This window comes from Corythoichthys intestinalis, chromosome 14 (genome assembly GCF_030265065.1).
Source record: "Corythoichthys intestinalis isolate RoL2023-P3 chromosome 14, ASM3026506v1, whole genome shotgun sequence".
In the NCBI taxonomy this organism is placed as follows: domain Eukaryota; kingdom Metazoa; phylum Chordata; class Actinopteri; order Syngnathiformes; family Syngnathidae; genus Corythoichthys; species Corythoichthys intestinalis.
In genome coordinates this window covers 41659294-41676846 of record NC_080408.1, presented here as the reverse complement: position 1 = coordinate 41676846, position 17553 = coordinate 41659294, and the positions used below count along the sequence as shown (strand labels likewise).

Here is a 17553-nt window from a genome sequence, read left to right as displayed (position 1 = left end):
CTGAACTGTCACAGGAGGAGCAAAGCTAGGCTAATTGTGAAATAAGGTATTCATGGGAGGCAGGACAGAAGAGAAAAAAGGTGATGAATGAAGGCAGGAAAGAGCATGATGTATTCAGTGGAGAAGGCGATGCTATCACACGCTCGGAGGGAGATAGGTGGAACTTTAATTAAGACATAGGGCCGGTGCCGGTCGAGGGGAGAGTCACTTTAAGTCAGTTTGAAGGACAGCGAAGCGTCTTCTTGCTACCCCAACATTACATAACAGAGCTTCAGTGATGCAAACCCAGAACAATGTTTTAGCATCTAGTAAAACTAAGGCACAGGATTCTGCGGTCAGCCCGTTAGCTACAACCCACATATTCAATTATTGTTTCTCACCATCTATCAACCATATGCTGCGCAGTTAATACCACACTAAACTGCATATTGTGTAATATTTGAGTAATCTCAATTATTGTTACTGTTCGTGAACAACAGGCTCAAACAAATTAATTTAAAAGGGTTAGGGATAGCAATCTGGCCCAAAAAACATCACGTTTACATACTACATAATATAGGATCTCGATTGTTTTCAAGATATTTCAAGCTTGGTTTTTCTATTGCTGTTGTTTGTTTTTGTTTTTTTAAATTGGTAATTATAAAGAATCGGATAAGAAAACCTGCAATTAGCATGTAAACAGCGTCTTCGAATGTATACAAGCATTCAGTTTGCGGGTGTATATGTCATTTTCTTTGGGTCACAGACTACTACAGCTGGACTGTAATAAACTTCTAAAAACTATCAACATTGGACCCATTTTGTGGTACTGTATCTGCCACACAGCAGTCAGTTTGCATCTCCACCATGTTGGGTCGATTAAATATAAAGTGGGGCAAATAAGTATTTAGTCAACCACTAATTATGCAAGTTCTCCCACATGAAAATATTAGAGAGGCCTGTAATTGTCAACATGGGTAAACCTCGACCATGAGAAACAGAACGTGGGAAAAAAAAATCTCATTGTTTGATTTTTAAAGAATTTATTTGCAAATCATGGAGGAAAATAAGTCTTTGGGCAATACCAAACGTTCATCTCAGTACTTCATTATGTACCCTTTGTTGGCAATAACGGAGGCCAAACGTTTTCTGTAACTCTTCACAAGCTTTTCACACACTGTTGCCGGTATTTTGGCCCATTCCTCCATGCAGATCTCCTCTAGAGCAGGGGTCCCCAACCTATTCCACAAAGGCCCACTGTGGGTGCAGGATTTTAAAATTTCCTACCAAACAAGATGACGACACTTTTTCCCCAATCTGGTGTTTTACAAGTACAATCAGTTGATTGCAGTCAGGTGTGGCTTGTTTTAGCAGAAGCCTCATTGGTTCAACTGTCTCTGCTGGATCGGCTGGAACAAAAACCAGGACCCACAGTGGGCCTTGAGGACTGGGTTGGAGACCCCTGCTCTAGAGCATTGATGTTTTGGGGCTTTCGTTGGGCAACACGGACTTTCAACTGCCTCCACAGATTTTCTATGGGGTTGAGATCTGGAGACTGGCTCGGCCACTCCAAGACCTTGACATGCTTCTTACGAAGCCACTCCTTCGTTGCGCTGGCTGTGTGTTTGGGATCATTGCCATGCTGAAAGACCCAGCCACGTCTCATCTTCAATGCCCTTGCTGACGGAAGGAGATTTTCACTCAAAATCTCTCGATATATGGCCCCATTCATTCTGTCCTTTACACAGATGAGTCGTCCTGGTCCCTTTGCAGAAAAACAGCCCCAAAGCATGATGTTTCCAACCCCATGCTTCACAGTGGGTATGGTGTTCTTCGAATGCAATTCAGTATTCTTTCTCCTCCAAACACGAGAACCGCTGTTTCTACCAAAAAGTTCTATTTTGGTTTCATCTGACCATAACACATTCTCCCAGTCCTCTTCTGGATCATCCAAATGCTCTCTAGTGAACTGCAGACGGGTCTGGACGTGCACTGGCTTCAGGAGGGGGACGCGTCTGGCAGTGCAGGATTTGAGTCCCTGGCGGCGCATTGTGGTACAGATAGTAGCCTTTGTTACTGTGGTCCCAGCTCTCTGTAGGTCATTCACTAGGTCCCCCCTTGTGGTTATGGGATTTTTGCTCACCGTTCTTGTTATCATTTTGACGCCACGGGGTGAGATCTTGCATGGAGCCCTAGATCGAGGGAGATTATCAGTGGTCTTGTATGTCTTCCATTTTCTAATAATTGCTCCTACAGTTGATTTATTTACACCAAACATTTTACCTATTGCAGATTCAGTCTTCCCAGCCTGGTGCAGGTCTACAATTTTGTCTCTGGTGTCCTACGACAGCTCTTTGGTCTTGGCCATAGTGGAGTTTGGAGTGTGACTGACTGAGGTTGTGGACAGTTGTCTTTAAAACGTGTGGAGCCTCGTTAGACCTTGTTAGACCTCGTTAGAAGAAGTTAGACCTCTTTGACAGCCAGAAATCTTGCTTGTTTGTAGGTGACCAAATACTTCTTTTCCACTATAATTTGAAAATAAATTCTTTAAAAATCAAACAATATGATTTTCTGTTTTTTTCCACATTCTGTCTCTCATGGTTGAGGTTCACCCATGTTGACAATTACAGGACTCTCTAATCTTTTCAAGTAGGAGAACTTGCACAATTGGTGGTTGACTAAATACTCATTTGGCCCACTGTATCACGGCTGATCGTCGAGGTCAACACGATATACAGTACATATATATATATAATTTTTTTTTTTGCAATCTTTTAACTTAAATATCCAAAGAAATGGTGACCATGTCAAATAATGAAAATGACTGCACTAATGTAATTTTACATGTAGAAAATTAATTTGGCACTCAAATCATCCTCTTTTACCATTTTTTTAGCTATTCCATCCAAAATAATGTATCAGAGAACCCCCACTATTTTAAGCAATTCTGGTTGTGACATCACAGTCATTATTGATGATCATGCCAAGCGTTTTAGTGCTGTTCTCGCTAGTAGATGTTGGTAGAATGCCAGAACGGTCATATGGCAACACCAGAATAGAAAGCCTATAGCTTCCCAAAACTGCCAAAATCTGCAGCTCGTTGTGATTGTGACATCAACTTCTGTTTGGAGATTTTTTTGTGTGTGGGCGGAGCGGAGGCAGATGAGAGAGGAATACTAATTAGGATGTACTTTCATCATTAAGCCTTTTGTGTCACTTTTTCAGATTGATTTGTGTCAAAAATATGCTATGCTATCACTTTAAAGTCACTGTGGTATTTCATAGCACCTTTATTGCATTGCCTGCCACTGCTACTTTGTAGATGTCTAATTCATTTGAACTACGAGCACTGGCAGTAAATGCTCATGTTTCACTGCCATGTGCCATAAAATTGCACAACCCTAATACCAATCATGCATGGAGAGCACAAGTTGCTGAACAGACTGACATGAACGCATGACAGAAGAAAACAGAAAGTCAGAATGAAGTGCCTGAGGACGGCGAAGGACTCACAACATGAAGTCTTGCTCCCAGCTGGGCAAGTTGCCCCTGACAGCGATGGTTGTGCTCTTCACATTTTGCACCTTAAGAGTCACATAGGTGTTGAACTTCTCTGTCAGAAAAAAAGAATTATTGAAACATTAGAATATGAGCATCTACAACAGTATAATAGTAGATGCTAGTAGTTTGTTGAACACAATTTTGCAGCCAATCTCTCTGTGGGTGATGGACCTGATGACTTACCTTGGGGTCCATCCAGCTTGGCTTTCTTCACTGTGGAAACACAGAGGGACACAATCACACACAGGAACACCATCTGTGTTCACTTGCAAAAAATTGTGCAATTTCTTTTATTAGCAACCGGACAAGACAGGAGGAAATATTCTGAAAAATATTGATGTAATGCTGTTTTACTCTAATTTGAAGGTCTTTTGGGGAAGTGATGTCACACAAAAATATTAACCAAAAACGCAATTTTCCCCCCATTACATAAAGCGCAATTTCTGTGGAATTTATGCGGCAGATCTGTTTGGGGAAAGCCTAAAACAATCAGCAACTACACAGATGCAGTACCAGTGAGCCACATTTATGTTCTAGTGTAAATAACCTCAAATGTTGTGTGTTGTCTTGACGGAAAGGTTTTTTGCAAACAGCCTGAGGGATGAATGGTGTGTTATGAAAAAACATTTCTTTATCACATCAAACATAACATGTTAGAAGATTTTTCAGTTTATAGCGACAGCCCTCACTGCAGCAGCGATTCACCAGCTTTGACAAAGCGCACACATACATTTTTAATGCTTCACAATTTTTAGTGCTGCTCCTGTTTGCCACCGCACTCTCGCGATATACTGTACGTTTCCATGTCACTTTTATAGAACAAGTTTATACGTCATGCACGCAAAAGCAATTGCTATGAACTACACTTTTACCTCTTGGGATACGTGCTGTGAACATCAATATTACCTTTTTTCATAGTGGCCTGCCACGACTATCCGTCGTCATAGTAACCAGCAAAAAATGAAACGTTTATGGAAAATTGCCCTGAATCAGCAGTTTGTGTAAAGTGCAATCCTATTGAGTTAATAAGAGGAAATTACTTAGTAAGGGCTAATACAGCATTATGTAGCAACTCTTCAGTTGAAATTATATTATTAATGCTCCTATATAAGTATTCATGATTTTTCTAATGTACTGCTAATAAAAAAATGAATAGTAAGAAATATTCTCTCTTGATTAAGATGTGACTGACTGGCTGGGGCGGCCTCTGCACAGCATTTCCACTTGTTTGCAGGACTATCACACGTCTGATGGGATTCACGCATGACTGGGTGCAATCAGACACACTCAAGTAGAGAAACTATCGGTGCCAGGATTAGAGGTCAGGCAGCATAGAATAGGATGTCAACAAATCCCACATTTACAAGGGATTCTTGCTGTTTGTTTTTCTCTTCTATCTCTGTTCTTTTCTAATTCCATAACGCTTCCTGCTTGCTCCTTTCTCCTAATAAACGAAACACAATGAATAATCATCACAATGGAAGTACAGTGGTACCTCTACATACGAAGTTAATTCGTTCCAGGATCTTGTTTGTAAGCCGAAATGGTCATATGTCGGGCAGGATTTTCCCATGAGAATATATTATAATTCCATTCATTCGTTCCACAGCCCAAAAACCTACCCTAAATCCTTAATATTTAGTGCTGGTGCAATTACAAATGGCAATTTAACAAAACAAATAAATAATAAACAAAAATCGGAATATAATGATAATAATTCCTGTAATGAAATGTAATGAATAGGGTTCTAATGTTGTGGACATGTTTTGTGTGCTGTACCTGAACGCACCGTGTGGCTGACGTCACAGAGTAAGAAAGGTGCAGATGAGATTTTATTATCTCTTTTAACATTGTTGCTGGCGTAAACTGTGGCGGACAGTAGGCATGTTGTGTTGCACAAGTTCTGAAATAAATGAAAAAAAGCTGAGGAAGCTGGTGATCTCTTTGATCATGGTACCACAATAATAATTGTCACCTTCACTAATAAAGACTGGCGAACGGAGGGCGGAGGAGGAGTATTGTCGAGCCAGTTCACGGATGTGCACACCACGCTAATATTTTTCTTTCATTTCCATCTTCATTTCAATGGTAAGCATTTTTCCTTGTCTCACCACCTGCACTAACCCTTCTTGGAACCCGTGTTGATTTCTCTCACAAGAAAATCCGCCATGCGTCCGTCTTGCAGCAAAACAAAGAAACTAAGGTGTCATAAATCGTCGAGCATGTCGTCGGATGTGGAAAAAAATGGGGAGTCAAATTTTAGGTCCGATGTCAAAAAGATCGTGTGCTGAAGTGATCGTATGTTGAGGTACCACTGTATATCATACTCCCATATGATACATTAAAACTGTTCTGAACCATAGAACACTCAGATTCAAAAGGTCATATAATACCTGTCTAATAGCCCAAGTCATATTTGACCGTCTTTGGAAAAAAAGAGAAAACATAGTTTTTAGCAAGTATATAGCTGTTTTTGACATGCCTTCTAGCAAATTAGATACAAATTGTACAACACTCATACAGTATACAGTATACCCATAAACACTGAACAAATGTTTCCTGGGGGTTGCATCCCTCTGGTAGCAGGTCCACAAATAACATTGGATAACAAATAATACACACCTCAAGAACAATGAAAGAAGAACAAGTTGTTATTATATATATTTTGACTCTTGAATGTATGATCAATATATGGGGACAGCGGTGATTACGACTCTGATGGCGGTGGTAGTGATGGTGATGATGGCGATGATGATATTGGGTGGGGAAGGATTTTTTTTTTTTTAAACATTATTTTCCATATTCAAATTGATTTTGTATTAGAATAATATGGAATGTAAACAATGTCACGGAATGAAGTGTGTTTGACTTTGGGAGTTCTACTGTATTGGGTATCAATACAGACGTAAAAATAAAACAACGCATGAGGAAGAGGATCGATGAGAGCCGAAATGGGATTTTTGACCGTGAAAGGCTGGAGCTTAATTATGGCCCATGATCATAAATCTCCATGATAGGGTGAGTTGTCACATGAAATGTCCTCCAGGCTGCATGAACAGCATTTTATCACATGTACGCGTATAGCGAGCACAACAGGCAACAAATACATTGTAGTGTACACGCCTTGAACATCATAAACACTTGTATGTGAAGGGTTGTAACATATAAATCCGTTTACTGAAAACAGATTATGGATTAGGCCTAGTTTCGAATAACTGGGTCAAAGGCTGCGTTCATTGTGGAACATTTTGAAATGATTAATGCTGCTGGTCTCATTGTTTTGTAAAAACCCAAAGAAAATCATAAGAGGTATAGTGGATACTTTTTATATCCACAGAATTTCACCATCTTAATAAAGAATGCAGACCCATCTAGAGTATATATTTGCATGCAGCCCCATTTTGTCTGCTGGGTTTTCATTCATTAAATACCTGACACAGCATTCTTTGACATCTGAGAATTGAGTGGCGTGTCAAGTCAACAGGCTTTACAGCAAGCAAACTATGAACTGCGGAGGAATGTAAAATAGGGAATATTTTAGCTCATCCAGAGACAACAGAAAACCCTAACTCAGTAAAGAGTAAAAAAATACACAATTTTAAAGTGTTAGGGGCCGTTTATACGACATCAGCAACGGGGGTAACAACGCAAAAATGTTTCCAGAAAACCCTATTGTTTACACTGCGACGGCGTTTTGGAGGGGAAATTTTGAAAACCTTCCAGAGTGGAAATCTTGAAAACGCTACCCCCTGCTATCACTATCTAAACAGTTGTCAATGCAAAAGTGAGTTTTGGGTGACAACTGACTATTGTACTCCAGAACAGGTGGCGATGATGCTCTAATAAACAGTAGCAGGGAAGTGTTATAGGCAGGAATCACCTTTTGGTGGTGCTGCCACCTACACATTGGGAATGCATGATACTAACATCTGAAAATTGGAGGTTTCATGTACTTTTGCACTTCCGTGCCACTTTTGGGTTATTGTTTACTAGTCCTTCTCAAAAAATTAGCATATTGTGATAAAGTTCATTATTTTCTGTAATGTACTGATAAACATTAGACATTCATATATTTTAGATTCATTACACACAACTGAAGTAGTTCAAGCCTTTTATTGTTTTAATATTGATTTTGGCAAAAAAGTCAAGAAAAAACAAAAATCCCTATCTAAAAAAATTAGCATATCATGAAAAGGTACCCTAAAGAAGCTACTAACCTAGTCATCTGAATCAACGAATTAACTTAAAACCCCTGCGAAAGATTACTGAGGCTTTATAAAACTCCCAGCCTGGTTCATTACTCAAAACCGCAATCATGGGCAAGACTACCAACTAATTACACTTGTAAAGACAACAGATTGGTGAAAAGGTATTCATCTCGTTTGGTTGGAATGAAATCCAGTACCCACTGCGGCCCTTTGAGGACCGGTTTGACACCTGTTTTCTAGGGTGATCATGTCTTGATTTACAAAAAGAGGACACAAATATCAGACATTAATAATCCTAGTTTAGTCTTGTATTCAATGTTGATATCTAATGACACAACGAATGCTTGCGCCATGCGTGCATGACGCACACAAATAAGCCTTACGTGTGTACGTCACTTTGCCCCGACCCGGCCATGTAAGCAATATTGAAATATTGGTCATTTGGCTCACAGAAAGAAATTCGAGCATTATCAGGCTTATCCTTTTTCTTCATTTTAATATTTTATGACTGTGATCCAGCCCACCTACTGCATAACCGCCGAGTTAAGCTAGGCGCTAACACTAATGCACAGCTACATCGCTGCATTCCTTCCTGCCGCTCTCGCTCTTTGCTGACGTAATTGCTGCATGAATTGCAATTTGGGAGACTTGACAGTTCAGACTGCCACCACATTCAGGAAAAATGTGGCCCACACTCGAGTCAGAAAAACACGAAAAAAATCGGATTCATGCATGAAGACCTGCAGTTCGAACCTAGCCATAGATTGCTGTGCGAAGTTGTGTTGAAGTTTTGCTAAGAAAACAAATATACAAGTATTTTCAGAATCAGACATTGTAAGCAGTTACTCACAATGTTACTCATTAGTTGAGTATTCTTTTTAACATATACTTTTTTACTTGTACTTGAGTACATTTTTGGATGACTACTTTTACTTGAGTAATATTATTTAGAAGTAACTCTACTCTTGCCTGAGCAAAGGTTTTTGGCTACTCTACCCACCTCTGTCTGTTTGTCTGCAAGTATGTTTGCATTCAAGATAACTCAAGAACAAATAAAGGGATAGTTATAAAACTTGTAGGGTATGATTGTAATATTGAACGGAAGAGATTACATTTTGGGGTCATGAGTTCAAAGGTCACATGTCAAAAAAGGTACTTTGCGATAACTTGATAATTATTTAACTCAAATTTACAGGGTTGTTGATGAGAGTGATGGCATTTTGGGGCATAAGGGCAACGGGTGAGTATCCACTGTACCAGATAAGAGGATGCTTTGAATTTGGAAGCTAAGGTGTAGGAGGTCTCTGTCTCAGAGTGATCCTCTAGTTCAGATGATATTTGGAAGATGAAAATCATATGATTAATTTTAAATGCTAATGACGTACCTTGAAAATTTGAATGCTTTCTTATTTAGCGCAATGAATACAAGCTCAGAAAGTCTTCCCATGCGTTGAAGAGGATGAGTGGCAAAGCAAGAACAAGGAATTTAATTTTAGATATAAATATTGGCCAGAAAAAGAAGTGGGCTCTTCAAACAAAATCCATCTGCGTGGCTGCTTTTTGCTTTATAGTCAGATACGGTGAAGAAAACGCAGCCTCTTGAAGAAGCGCAAGTACTGTGGAAGCCAGAAATAGCTCTAGTCAGGTAAGCATGAATGATGTAAGAGGAACAGAAGCGAGGCACTCTGCCAAGTCTCGTAGTCTACGGCTCTGACAGCAGCCGCAGCCCGCCTTTATGAATGGATCACGATGAGGGCTTTAACGACACCTAGGACTGACTCAGTGCAGGGAGAGTCAGTGGGCAGTCCCGGTAGAATGAGATGAGGTGGGCTGGCATCAACAATGAATCAGAAGAGATGACTTTGAACCCCCTTAACTCTCCTTGGCTCTCCACGTAGCTACCATTACCTCTATGACTAAGGCCGAAAGCTCTGACACACAATGGTGATTACTCGAATTTAAAGCAGGGAGACATTTCTGGTAATTCATCCATTCAAGTTCAGGGTCTCACGAAGCCAAACATAGAGACAGATAATGATTTCTACTCATATTCACAAAGCTGCTTTAAGCACGTAGTAATGTGACAAGTGGCTGAAATCTTTGTGGAATTCTTTCCCCCAAAAAATAGGGAGTGGGCATTTCAAATAACTTGAAAAACCTCCATGACTAATAAATATTTGTTCAAACCCTTGGAATTTTGGTCTGTACAAACTTATTTATGGATCTTGACAAAAAATGAACCTGTGCTGTCCGACTACAATTCAAAGGTGTTTTAGACCAGATTTAAAAGGTCATTTGGATACACAAATATCTATTTTTCCAGAACTCAGCATCCAATTTTCAGAATTGTTTCTGTGGCCACTTCAACATGAGTGGTCATATCAACAACAGAAATCTTGCCATGTTGCTACTGAAAGTTTTATAACACAGCAAATTATCAATGAATGAATTGAGTGGGGTGCACACATATTAGTTGTGGATGCAATGCTTAGCTCAAAGTCAATTGATGGTGATAGATGTCTAATCCATTGTAAATGGGACGGCTGGCAGTAAATGAGCATGCTCCAGTGCCATTGATGTTGATAGACGTCCAAACGATTTTTGATTGGGAGACTGGCAGTCCCAGTTCAAGTAGATTTGAGCAACAGTTCATCATGGACCATAGTCTTTACAACTTTTAAAGTATGGTACATGTTAGCGATGGACACAGCATTACTTTAGCTGCCATTGACGGCGATAGACGTCCAATTTCTTTTGACTAGGAGGGTTAGCACCGTTGGATTGATCGATGCCAGCCCCTCCTAGTCAAAATGGATTGGATGTTTATCGCCATCACGGAGTTAATTTATGAAATAACAAAGCCGTAAGAGCAGCATAAATGTTTTTTATTTACAGCATTTCCTTAGTGTGTTGTAAGTTGTAATATGCAATTACTGAGAGGTCAATGTAAAAACAGCTAATTTTTCAAGCAAAATTGGGAGCCAATGACCACTGAACGAGGCAACTTCACATCTCTAAACTAGACTGTCATAAACTCATTGGCTGTCATTAATGCGTGGCAGTAAATGATGATGCTTCAGTACCACTGACAGTAACGGACGCAACTGGGATGGCTCCAAATGGATTGAACGTTCATCGCTGTCAATGGGAGCCAATGATTTAATTAGAGTAGGGTCCTATTCACGGCAGTGAGGCACCACCGTCAGCATCAGGTGTTTTTTTTCTGGGAAGTCGAGTGGGAGGAGATGACGCATCGCTTGAGGAGGGGGAAACATTGAGAAGTGACGCGCCTCCCCTTCAGCAGCAGGCGAGTATTCCCTCACGACTCCATCCGATCGGCGGAAGGAGGGAGGCGGTAGCGCCAACAACGCTGCAACGGCAGGGGCTTTTCCACGTCCTGCGCATCTGTCTGCCCACGCATGAATGAACAGAGTGGAAGACACACAAACACGCTCTGAAGAGAACCGCAATAGTAGCGTTATGATCTCAAACAGGAAACGCGAATCTAAGACACCTTGGTTCAGACAACTATAAGCAATATTTTGCCACTTTGGTGAAACTGGTTCAGCTCCCAGACCAGCAACCGGGGCTCAAGGAGAACGTACTAAAGTCAACATTGTGCCAAAAGAGTTTTCAATCAGAGCCGTCAGACAGCTCGGTGCAGTCCTAATAAAACAGGACAAAAATAAGCGGTTCATTTTCGTCTCACCTCCCACACATAGTAGGGACATCTCTGTTGCGTGGCGTGAGAGTTCCTCCGGTGAGTCGCCGCTGCCCTGCCGAACCGTGATTTGTAGTCTCGCTCCGTCTGACTACTAAAAGCCAGATTTGTAGAAGAATTCAAAATGACGCCTTGTTACAAATGAGCTCCCTGGTTCGCTACGCGCGGCTGTCGTCTGCTGCTCGGCACAGGGGTAGAACCCTCCGTCCACTTTGGAAGCTCCCCTGCATTGCCTCCTCAGCTCAGCTCGCCGCTCCTCCCGCCCGCACAGCCATCTTGTTTCAGCAGGACAGCTCCCCTCACCGCTGTGACGTCACTAGGATGAGGAGTAGAAAGAGGGAGGTTAAGGGAGGACGACAGCGGCGTGATGGAAAATAGGGGTGTGACAATAAATCGAAATGGTGATATATCGCGATACTTTGCGTCCCAAGAGTTTATCGATATGTTCCCGCCAAGAATTTATAGACGAGGTTCCTCAGCAAAATATGGGCGGAGCCATGTTGGAAAATTTTTGCTGAGAACTTCCGGTTTAGGAAAAAACTCATGAGTTGCGTTTGAAGTTACAATCCGTAGCGAAAAATATAGAATCACCAGTCTCGGACGAGCACTCACGCAGACATTTTATCATGTAGAACAAATTCAGATAAAAAGCTTGAAAAAATAATGAATCACTTCAAAAGTGCAACTCTTTAGCATTCAGAAACACTAAAAGAAATGAATACAAGACATTGTGGTGATCATTAAATGTTGATTTTATAGAGCAAGTGCAGGGAAATATACATGGAATCACTCCATTCTGAGGGGAAAAAATATGGAATCATGAGAAAAAACAAAGAAATAATCAAAACACATCTCTAGTATTTAGTAAAACCACCTCTGGCTTTTATGACAGCTTGCAGTGTCTGAGGCATGGACTTGATATGTATTATTTAACAATTTGGTGCCAACTCTCTTTGATTGCAGTTGCCAGATCATCCTTGCAGGTCGGAGCCTTGCTATGGACCTTTTTTTTTTTTTTTTTCCAATTTCCACCACAGGTTTTCAATGGGGTTGAGATCTGGGCTATTTGCAGGCCATGACATTGACTGGATGAGTTTTTCTCCAAGGAATGCTTGAACAGTTTTAGCTCTGTGGCATGGTGCATTGTCATCTTGGAAAACGATTTCATTATCCCCAAACATATTTTTAATTGAAGAGATAAGATAGCTGTCTAATATTTCCCTGCTCATCAAGGACTGAGGGAATTTTGATGTTTTCTTCAGGCAGTCATCTTTGTAAAAGTCACTGGAACGGCACCAAACAAAAGTTCCAGCATCATCACCTTGTCCAATGCAGATTCTTGACTCATCACTAAAAATAACCTTCATCCAGTCATTCACAGTCCATGATTGCCTCTCCTTAGCCCATTGAAGTCTTGTTCTTTTTTTGTAAGTACATTGGTTTAAGTGTCAATGATGATTTCCTTTTAGCTTGCCTGTATGAAAATCCCATTTCCTTTAGATGATTTTGTACTGTTCTGCCACATACCTTGACTCCAGGTTCCTCCCATTTCTTCTTCATTTGTCTAGTTGTATATTTTCTGTTATCAAAACATGGCCTTTAGCTGTTTGCCATGACGTTTGGATGTCTTCCCCGGTCTACCAGTACGCTTAACTATAACAACCTTGCCATGTTGTTTGTACTTTGTCCAGATTTTTGATACAGCTGACTGTGAACAGCCCACATCTTTGGCAACCATACAGTATGTGGTAAATGGTAAATGGTGTTATACTTATATAGCGCTTTTCCACCTTTCAAGGCGCTCAAAGCGCTTTACACTATCCCGCCATAGCATTACCTTCTTCAAGAAGTTTGATAATCCTCTCTTTGGTCTCAAGAGACATCTCTCTTGTTGGAGCCATGATTCTTGTGAATCCACTTGGTCCAGCAGCCCTCCAAGGTGTGGTAACTGCACTGTTTTTAACTGATGACTAACGAGCAGATCTAATCTGAGGCAGTGGCCCAATTAAGGAAATGAAATTGACTGGGTGTGTCTGTATTTTGTACTCAAAATGGAGTGATTCCATATTTTTTTCTTCAGAATGGAGGGATTCTATATTTATTTCCCTGCACTTGCTCTATAAAAGTAAAATTTACTGACCACCACAATGTTTTTATTCATTTCTTTTAGTGTTTCTGAATGCTAAGGAGTTGCACTTTTGAACTAATTCATAATTTTCACAAGCTTTTTATCGAAGTTTGTTCTACATAATAAACGTCTGAGTGAGTACTCGTCTGAGACTGGTGATTCCATACTTTTTGCTAGGGGTTGTAGCAGTGTGTTGACGAAGTTAAAACTGCAAAATCAAGCCAGAAGAACCCACAGAATCTCCAAAAATTGAATTAGCACGACGTATATGAGACGTAGATGAGCTTGTATGATTGTTCTTATCACTTCGTTGATCATTCGTGGACAAAATTGTAACAACCTGTCAGCCTGTGTTAACGTGAGGTATGTATTGATACGCCGGCCACTTGAGTGACTAAAATGAGGTGAAATTACAAATTATATTACATTTGCCGAATGCAGAAGGGCTGGAATGGATTATGTCGTTACAAGGAAATATTACAAGGTGTGTACATAAAAAACAAAAATACTGTCATTCTTTTTTATTGCAGATATTGATCGCAATAAAACATTTGGATAACATGATTCTATTTCTTGTTTTATTTAAAACGATTAGTGCATGTGCAAAACAATTTATAAAATTATTAGAACTATTTTAGAATTATTAGAAGCTGCAGCTAGTACAGAATGCTGCAGCCAGAGTCCTCAAAAATACAAGGAAGCTGGACCACATTACACCGGTTTTGAAATCGCTACACTGGCTTCCAGTGAGTCAAAGGATAGACTATAAAATACTACTGCTCGTCTACAAAACACTTAATGGCCTTGGACCAAAATACATGCTTGACTTGTTAGATTCCTATGAGACATCTAGACCCCTAAGGTCGTCTGGAACGGGTCTTCTGCATGTTCCAAGAACAAGAACCAAGAGGGGTGAGGCAGCATTTAGTTATTATGCTCCTCACCTCTGGAACAAGTTACCCGAACGTCTGAAGTATGCTCAAACTGTTAGCTCCTTTAAATCAGGGCTAAAAACGCTTTTGTTTGGCACTGCATATCCATAACTGTCTATATATTTCAACCTACCTGCCTTCTATTCCTATTGTGCTTATCTCCATTGCTGATTTCAATGATTATTAGTAGTAGTAGTTTTTGCTTTATTTTTATTTTTGTTTTATTTTTATTTATTTATTTTTATTCTGTGATTAGATGTGATCATTTGTCTTGGTTTTTACGTTGTGTTGATATAAATGTGATTTTTATGGTCTTCATGTGATGTAAAGCACTTTGAATTTCCTTGTGTTGAATTGTGCTATATAAATAAATTTGCCTTGCCTTGCCTAGAACAAATAGCATACGAGAATGTGATATCAGTCAGCAGAGCTCCGGAGTGGCTTGAGAGCCTCACCAAACTTGGACCCGACATTACGCAGACTCTCGGCGGCCTCTCCCGCTGTCCTCGGTAATTCCAGCTCAAATAGCGTACTGTATCTTAAAGTTGCTGCAGTTAAAAAGCTCTGAGTTGGATCTCGGGATCGACCTGACACTCCGCCGCGAGGCGAGCCACCGCCTCCAGCACCAGCCTCTCGGCCGCCCTGGGTAGAAGGCATGTAGATATATCCCCATCAACGTACAGTAAGTGTTGCTGTGAGGCAGATCAACTTATCTTCCCTTGCCTAACAGCAATTTCCACCTGTAAACAAACGAACAAAAAAGTTGTAACACTTGCATCTACATGTACTGATTAGCCACAGGCTAGCAGAAGATAGCATGTGTCGCAGCAGTAGTTGTAGTAAATAATATTTCAGATAATCATAATTACAATCATCATCTTAATAACAATATCAAAGGCAACAAGTCATTTCATGCGCAAGATTTTAGCTTTAGTATTTTTGAGCACTGGACTATTGACTTCATAATAATACATTATGAAGTCTATGACCGGACACATGAAAATGCAGTGATAGGAAGAACATACCTTCCAAAAAACAGTGGCAACATGGCTACAAAAACACCCAGTCTTTGTGGTGGCACGAGCTTGGTTCCACATCTGCCTTCATGAACATGTTGTTCTCCCCTGTCGTGATAATGGCAGATGGATGCAGTATTTTCAAATTGTCTTTTTTAAGGGACTTTGTTGAGTAATGTTACTCCAGCTCCACTGTTGTTTTGGATGGAGAAATTCTAAAACGGAAGTTGCTTGCAGACATTAGGATGTAAAGCGGAATGACCTCGGAAACTTGTCTATATGTCGTTTTAAAATAGTGTCACCGTTTAAAACATTTTTTTTTTAAAAAAAGGAACCAACAGCTTGCTACCAAAATTTTCCACAAGAATAGTGTCTATAGACCCTTTCAGACTTCCCCGTGTCATGGCTTTCAGACATGGAGAGATGTCCCGGGAATAACACGGGTTGGACAATTTCAGACTTGTCCCATATTGGCGACTCAACGCTCTCTGTGCGGGAGAGGGCGGCTCGTGCAATTTTATAATCTGGACATTAAGTCATTTTTGGTCGGCATCGGGAAAAAATAAACCACACATTTCCAAGGGTGTACAATGAACTGTCTCTTCCTCGGCTGTACAATCCAGTAGCAATCAAATTTCATTATGTTTCCAGTTTAATATTGCTATTTCCTGTTTGCCATGTTGATAACTGCAATGTTTGTTTACCGCTTTTTATCTTACTGAGAAGAAAGAGGAAATAATGATTGACCCGCCATGATATTTACATCATCAGCCTTCGCGCTGTGACCTGGGAATTAAATGCCTGCTTCCACACATGCCACGTCCCGGGTAAGTCTTGGACATTATAATACGTTACTTGGTAAATGTCCGTGTCATCTCTGTGTTAGTCGACCCAGGAAATTGCTTTCATACATAAGGGTTAAGATATGTGTGAAAGGGGCTTATGTTAACTCATTGGCTGCCATTGACGGCGCTAGACGTCCAATTCATTTCATAAACTAACATTCATTCCTCTCACAGTAAAAATGGATTGGTCATTGTAGAGATATTTTTTTCCTATATGTTTGTTCATTGGCTTAAGGTGGGTAGTAAAACGTTACATTTACTGTGTTACATTTACTTGAGTTTGCCTTTTGAGAAAAATGTACTTCTAAGAGTAGTTACTAAGTCATACTTTTTACTTTTTTTACTTGAGTAAATTTGTGAACAAAAACACTACTATTACGCTGCTGCTTTGGGCTACACTAGTCACTACATTTTTCCGCTTTATTATACATATTAGATTTTCCAGGTTTTTTTTTTTTTCCTGTGACGCCAACAGTAGCTACACCAGTTTCACCAATGAGACGTCGCAACAATAATCACGAGACATCATTATACCAATCAGACTCAAGCATGCCGATCTATGATCACGCTGGGCTGTTCAATCACGTGGCGTCCTTCAAGCGCCATAAAAAATTAAGTGTGTGACATAGAGCACTGCCATCAACATGACTCGAGTCAAAAGCAAAAAACGTTTCCCAGTTGTTATTTGACACCAACTGACCACGGAAAACCGGAGATATGATCCTTTTAATTTCATTATGGGAACGATGAAGGAGCTATCCACTATTCAACTTTTCAAACTAGGAACTATTTTCCACTAGAGGGCACTGATACTTTTTGAAAAAATGAGGCTTTTACTCACAGACACTAACATTAATAACTCAGAAAAACTGGAGGGTATTTTTCTTGTTTCAAGTGAATGCAATATGCGTCCGTAGTAAAGCTGGAACGAAAAAATAAGGAAAGGAGTGAAAGCAAAGGAAGAAACCTACAACATATTCATGGAGGCGTCTGTAAAACATCTGAGAAAAATTTACAAAAGAATATTTACCCATTTTACACAGTGATCATTCATAATATTCATAATTCATTAACTTGGATTTGACATCTAGCACCGCCAACGGCGCTGGGGCAAAAAAAAAAACATTATCAGCCCTACCAGTCAAAATGGATTGACATAATCA

At 40.2% G+C, this 17553-nt stretch overlaps 1 protein-coding gene and 1 long non-coding RNA gene across 2 annotated transcripts in view; one reads left to right on the top strand and one right to left on the bottom strand.

The window, feature by feature from the left end:
• The window catches only part of LOC130929907 (protein unc-13 homolog A-like), a 78352-nt gene extending 66609 nt beyond the window's left edge, over positions 1-11743 (bottom strand). Inside the window, exons 1-3 of the mRNA XM_057857527.1 lie at positions 11458-11743; positions 3724-3753; positions 3493-3592 (exon numbers count right to left, since the gene is read on the bottom strand). Coding sequence (XP_057713510.1) covers positions 3493-3592; positions 3724-3753; positions 11458-11479 — 152 coding nt within the window. The 5' untranslated portion in view covers positions 11480-11743. The remainder of the gene's footprint in view (positions 1-3492; positions 3593-3723; positions 3754-11457) is intronic.
• Positions 11744-14944: 3201 nt separating this feature from the next.
• Positions 14945-17436, top strand: LOC130929722 (uncharacterized). The gene is made up of 3 exons (XR_009066946.1): positions 14945-15211; positions 16272-16372; positions 16827-17436. It is a non-coding gene; the product is annotated as an uncharacterized LOC130929722 (long non-coding RNA).
• The last annotated feature ends 117 nt before the right edge of the window (positions 17437-17553 follow it).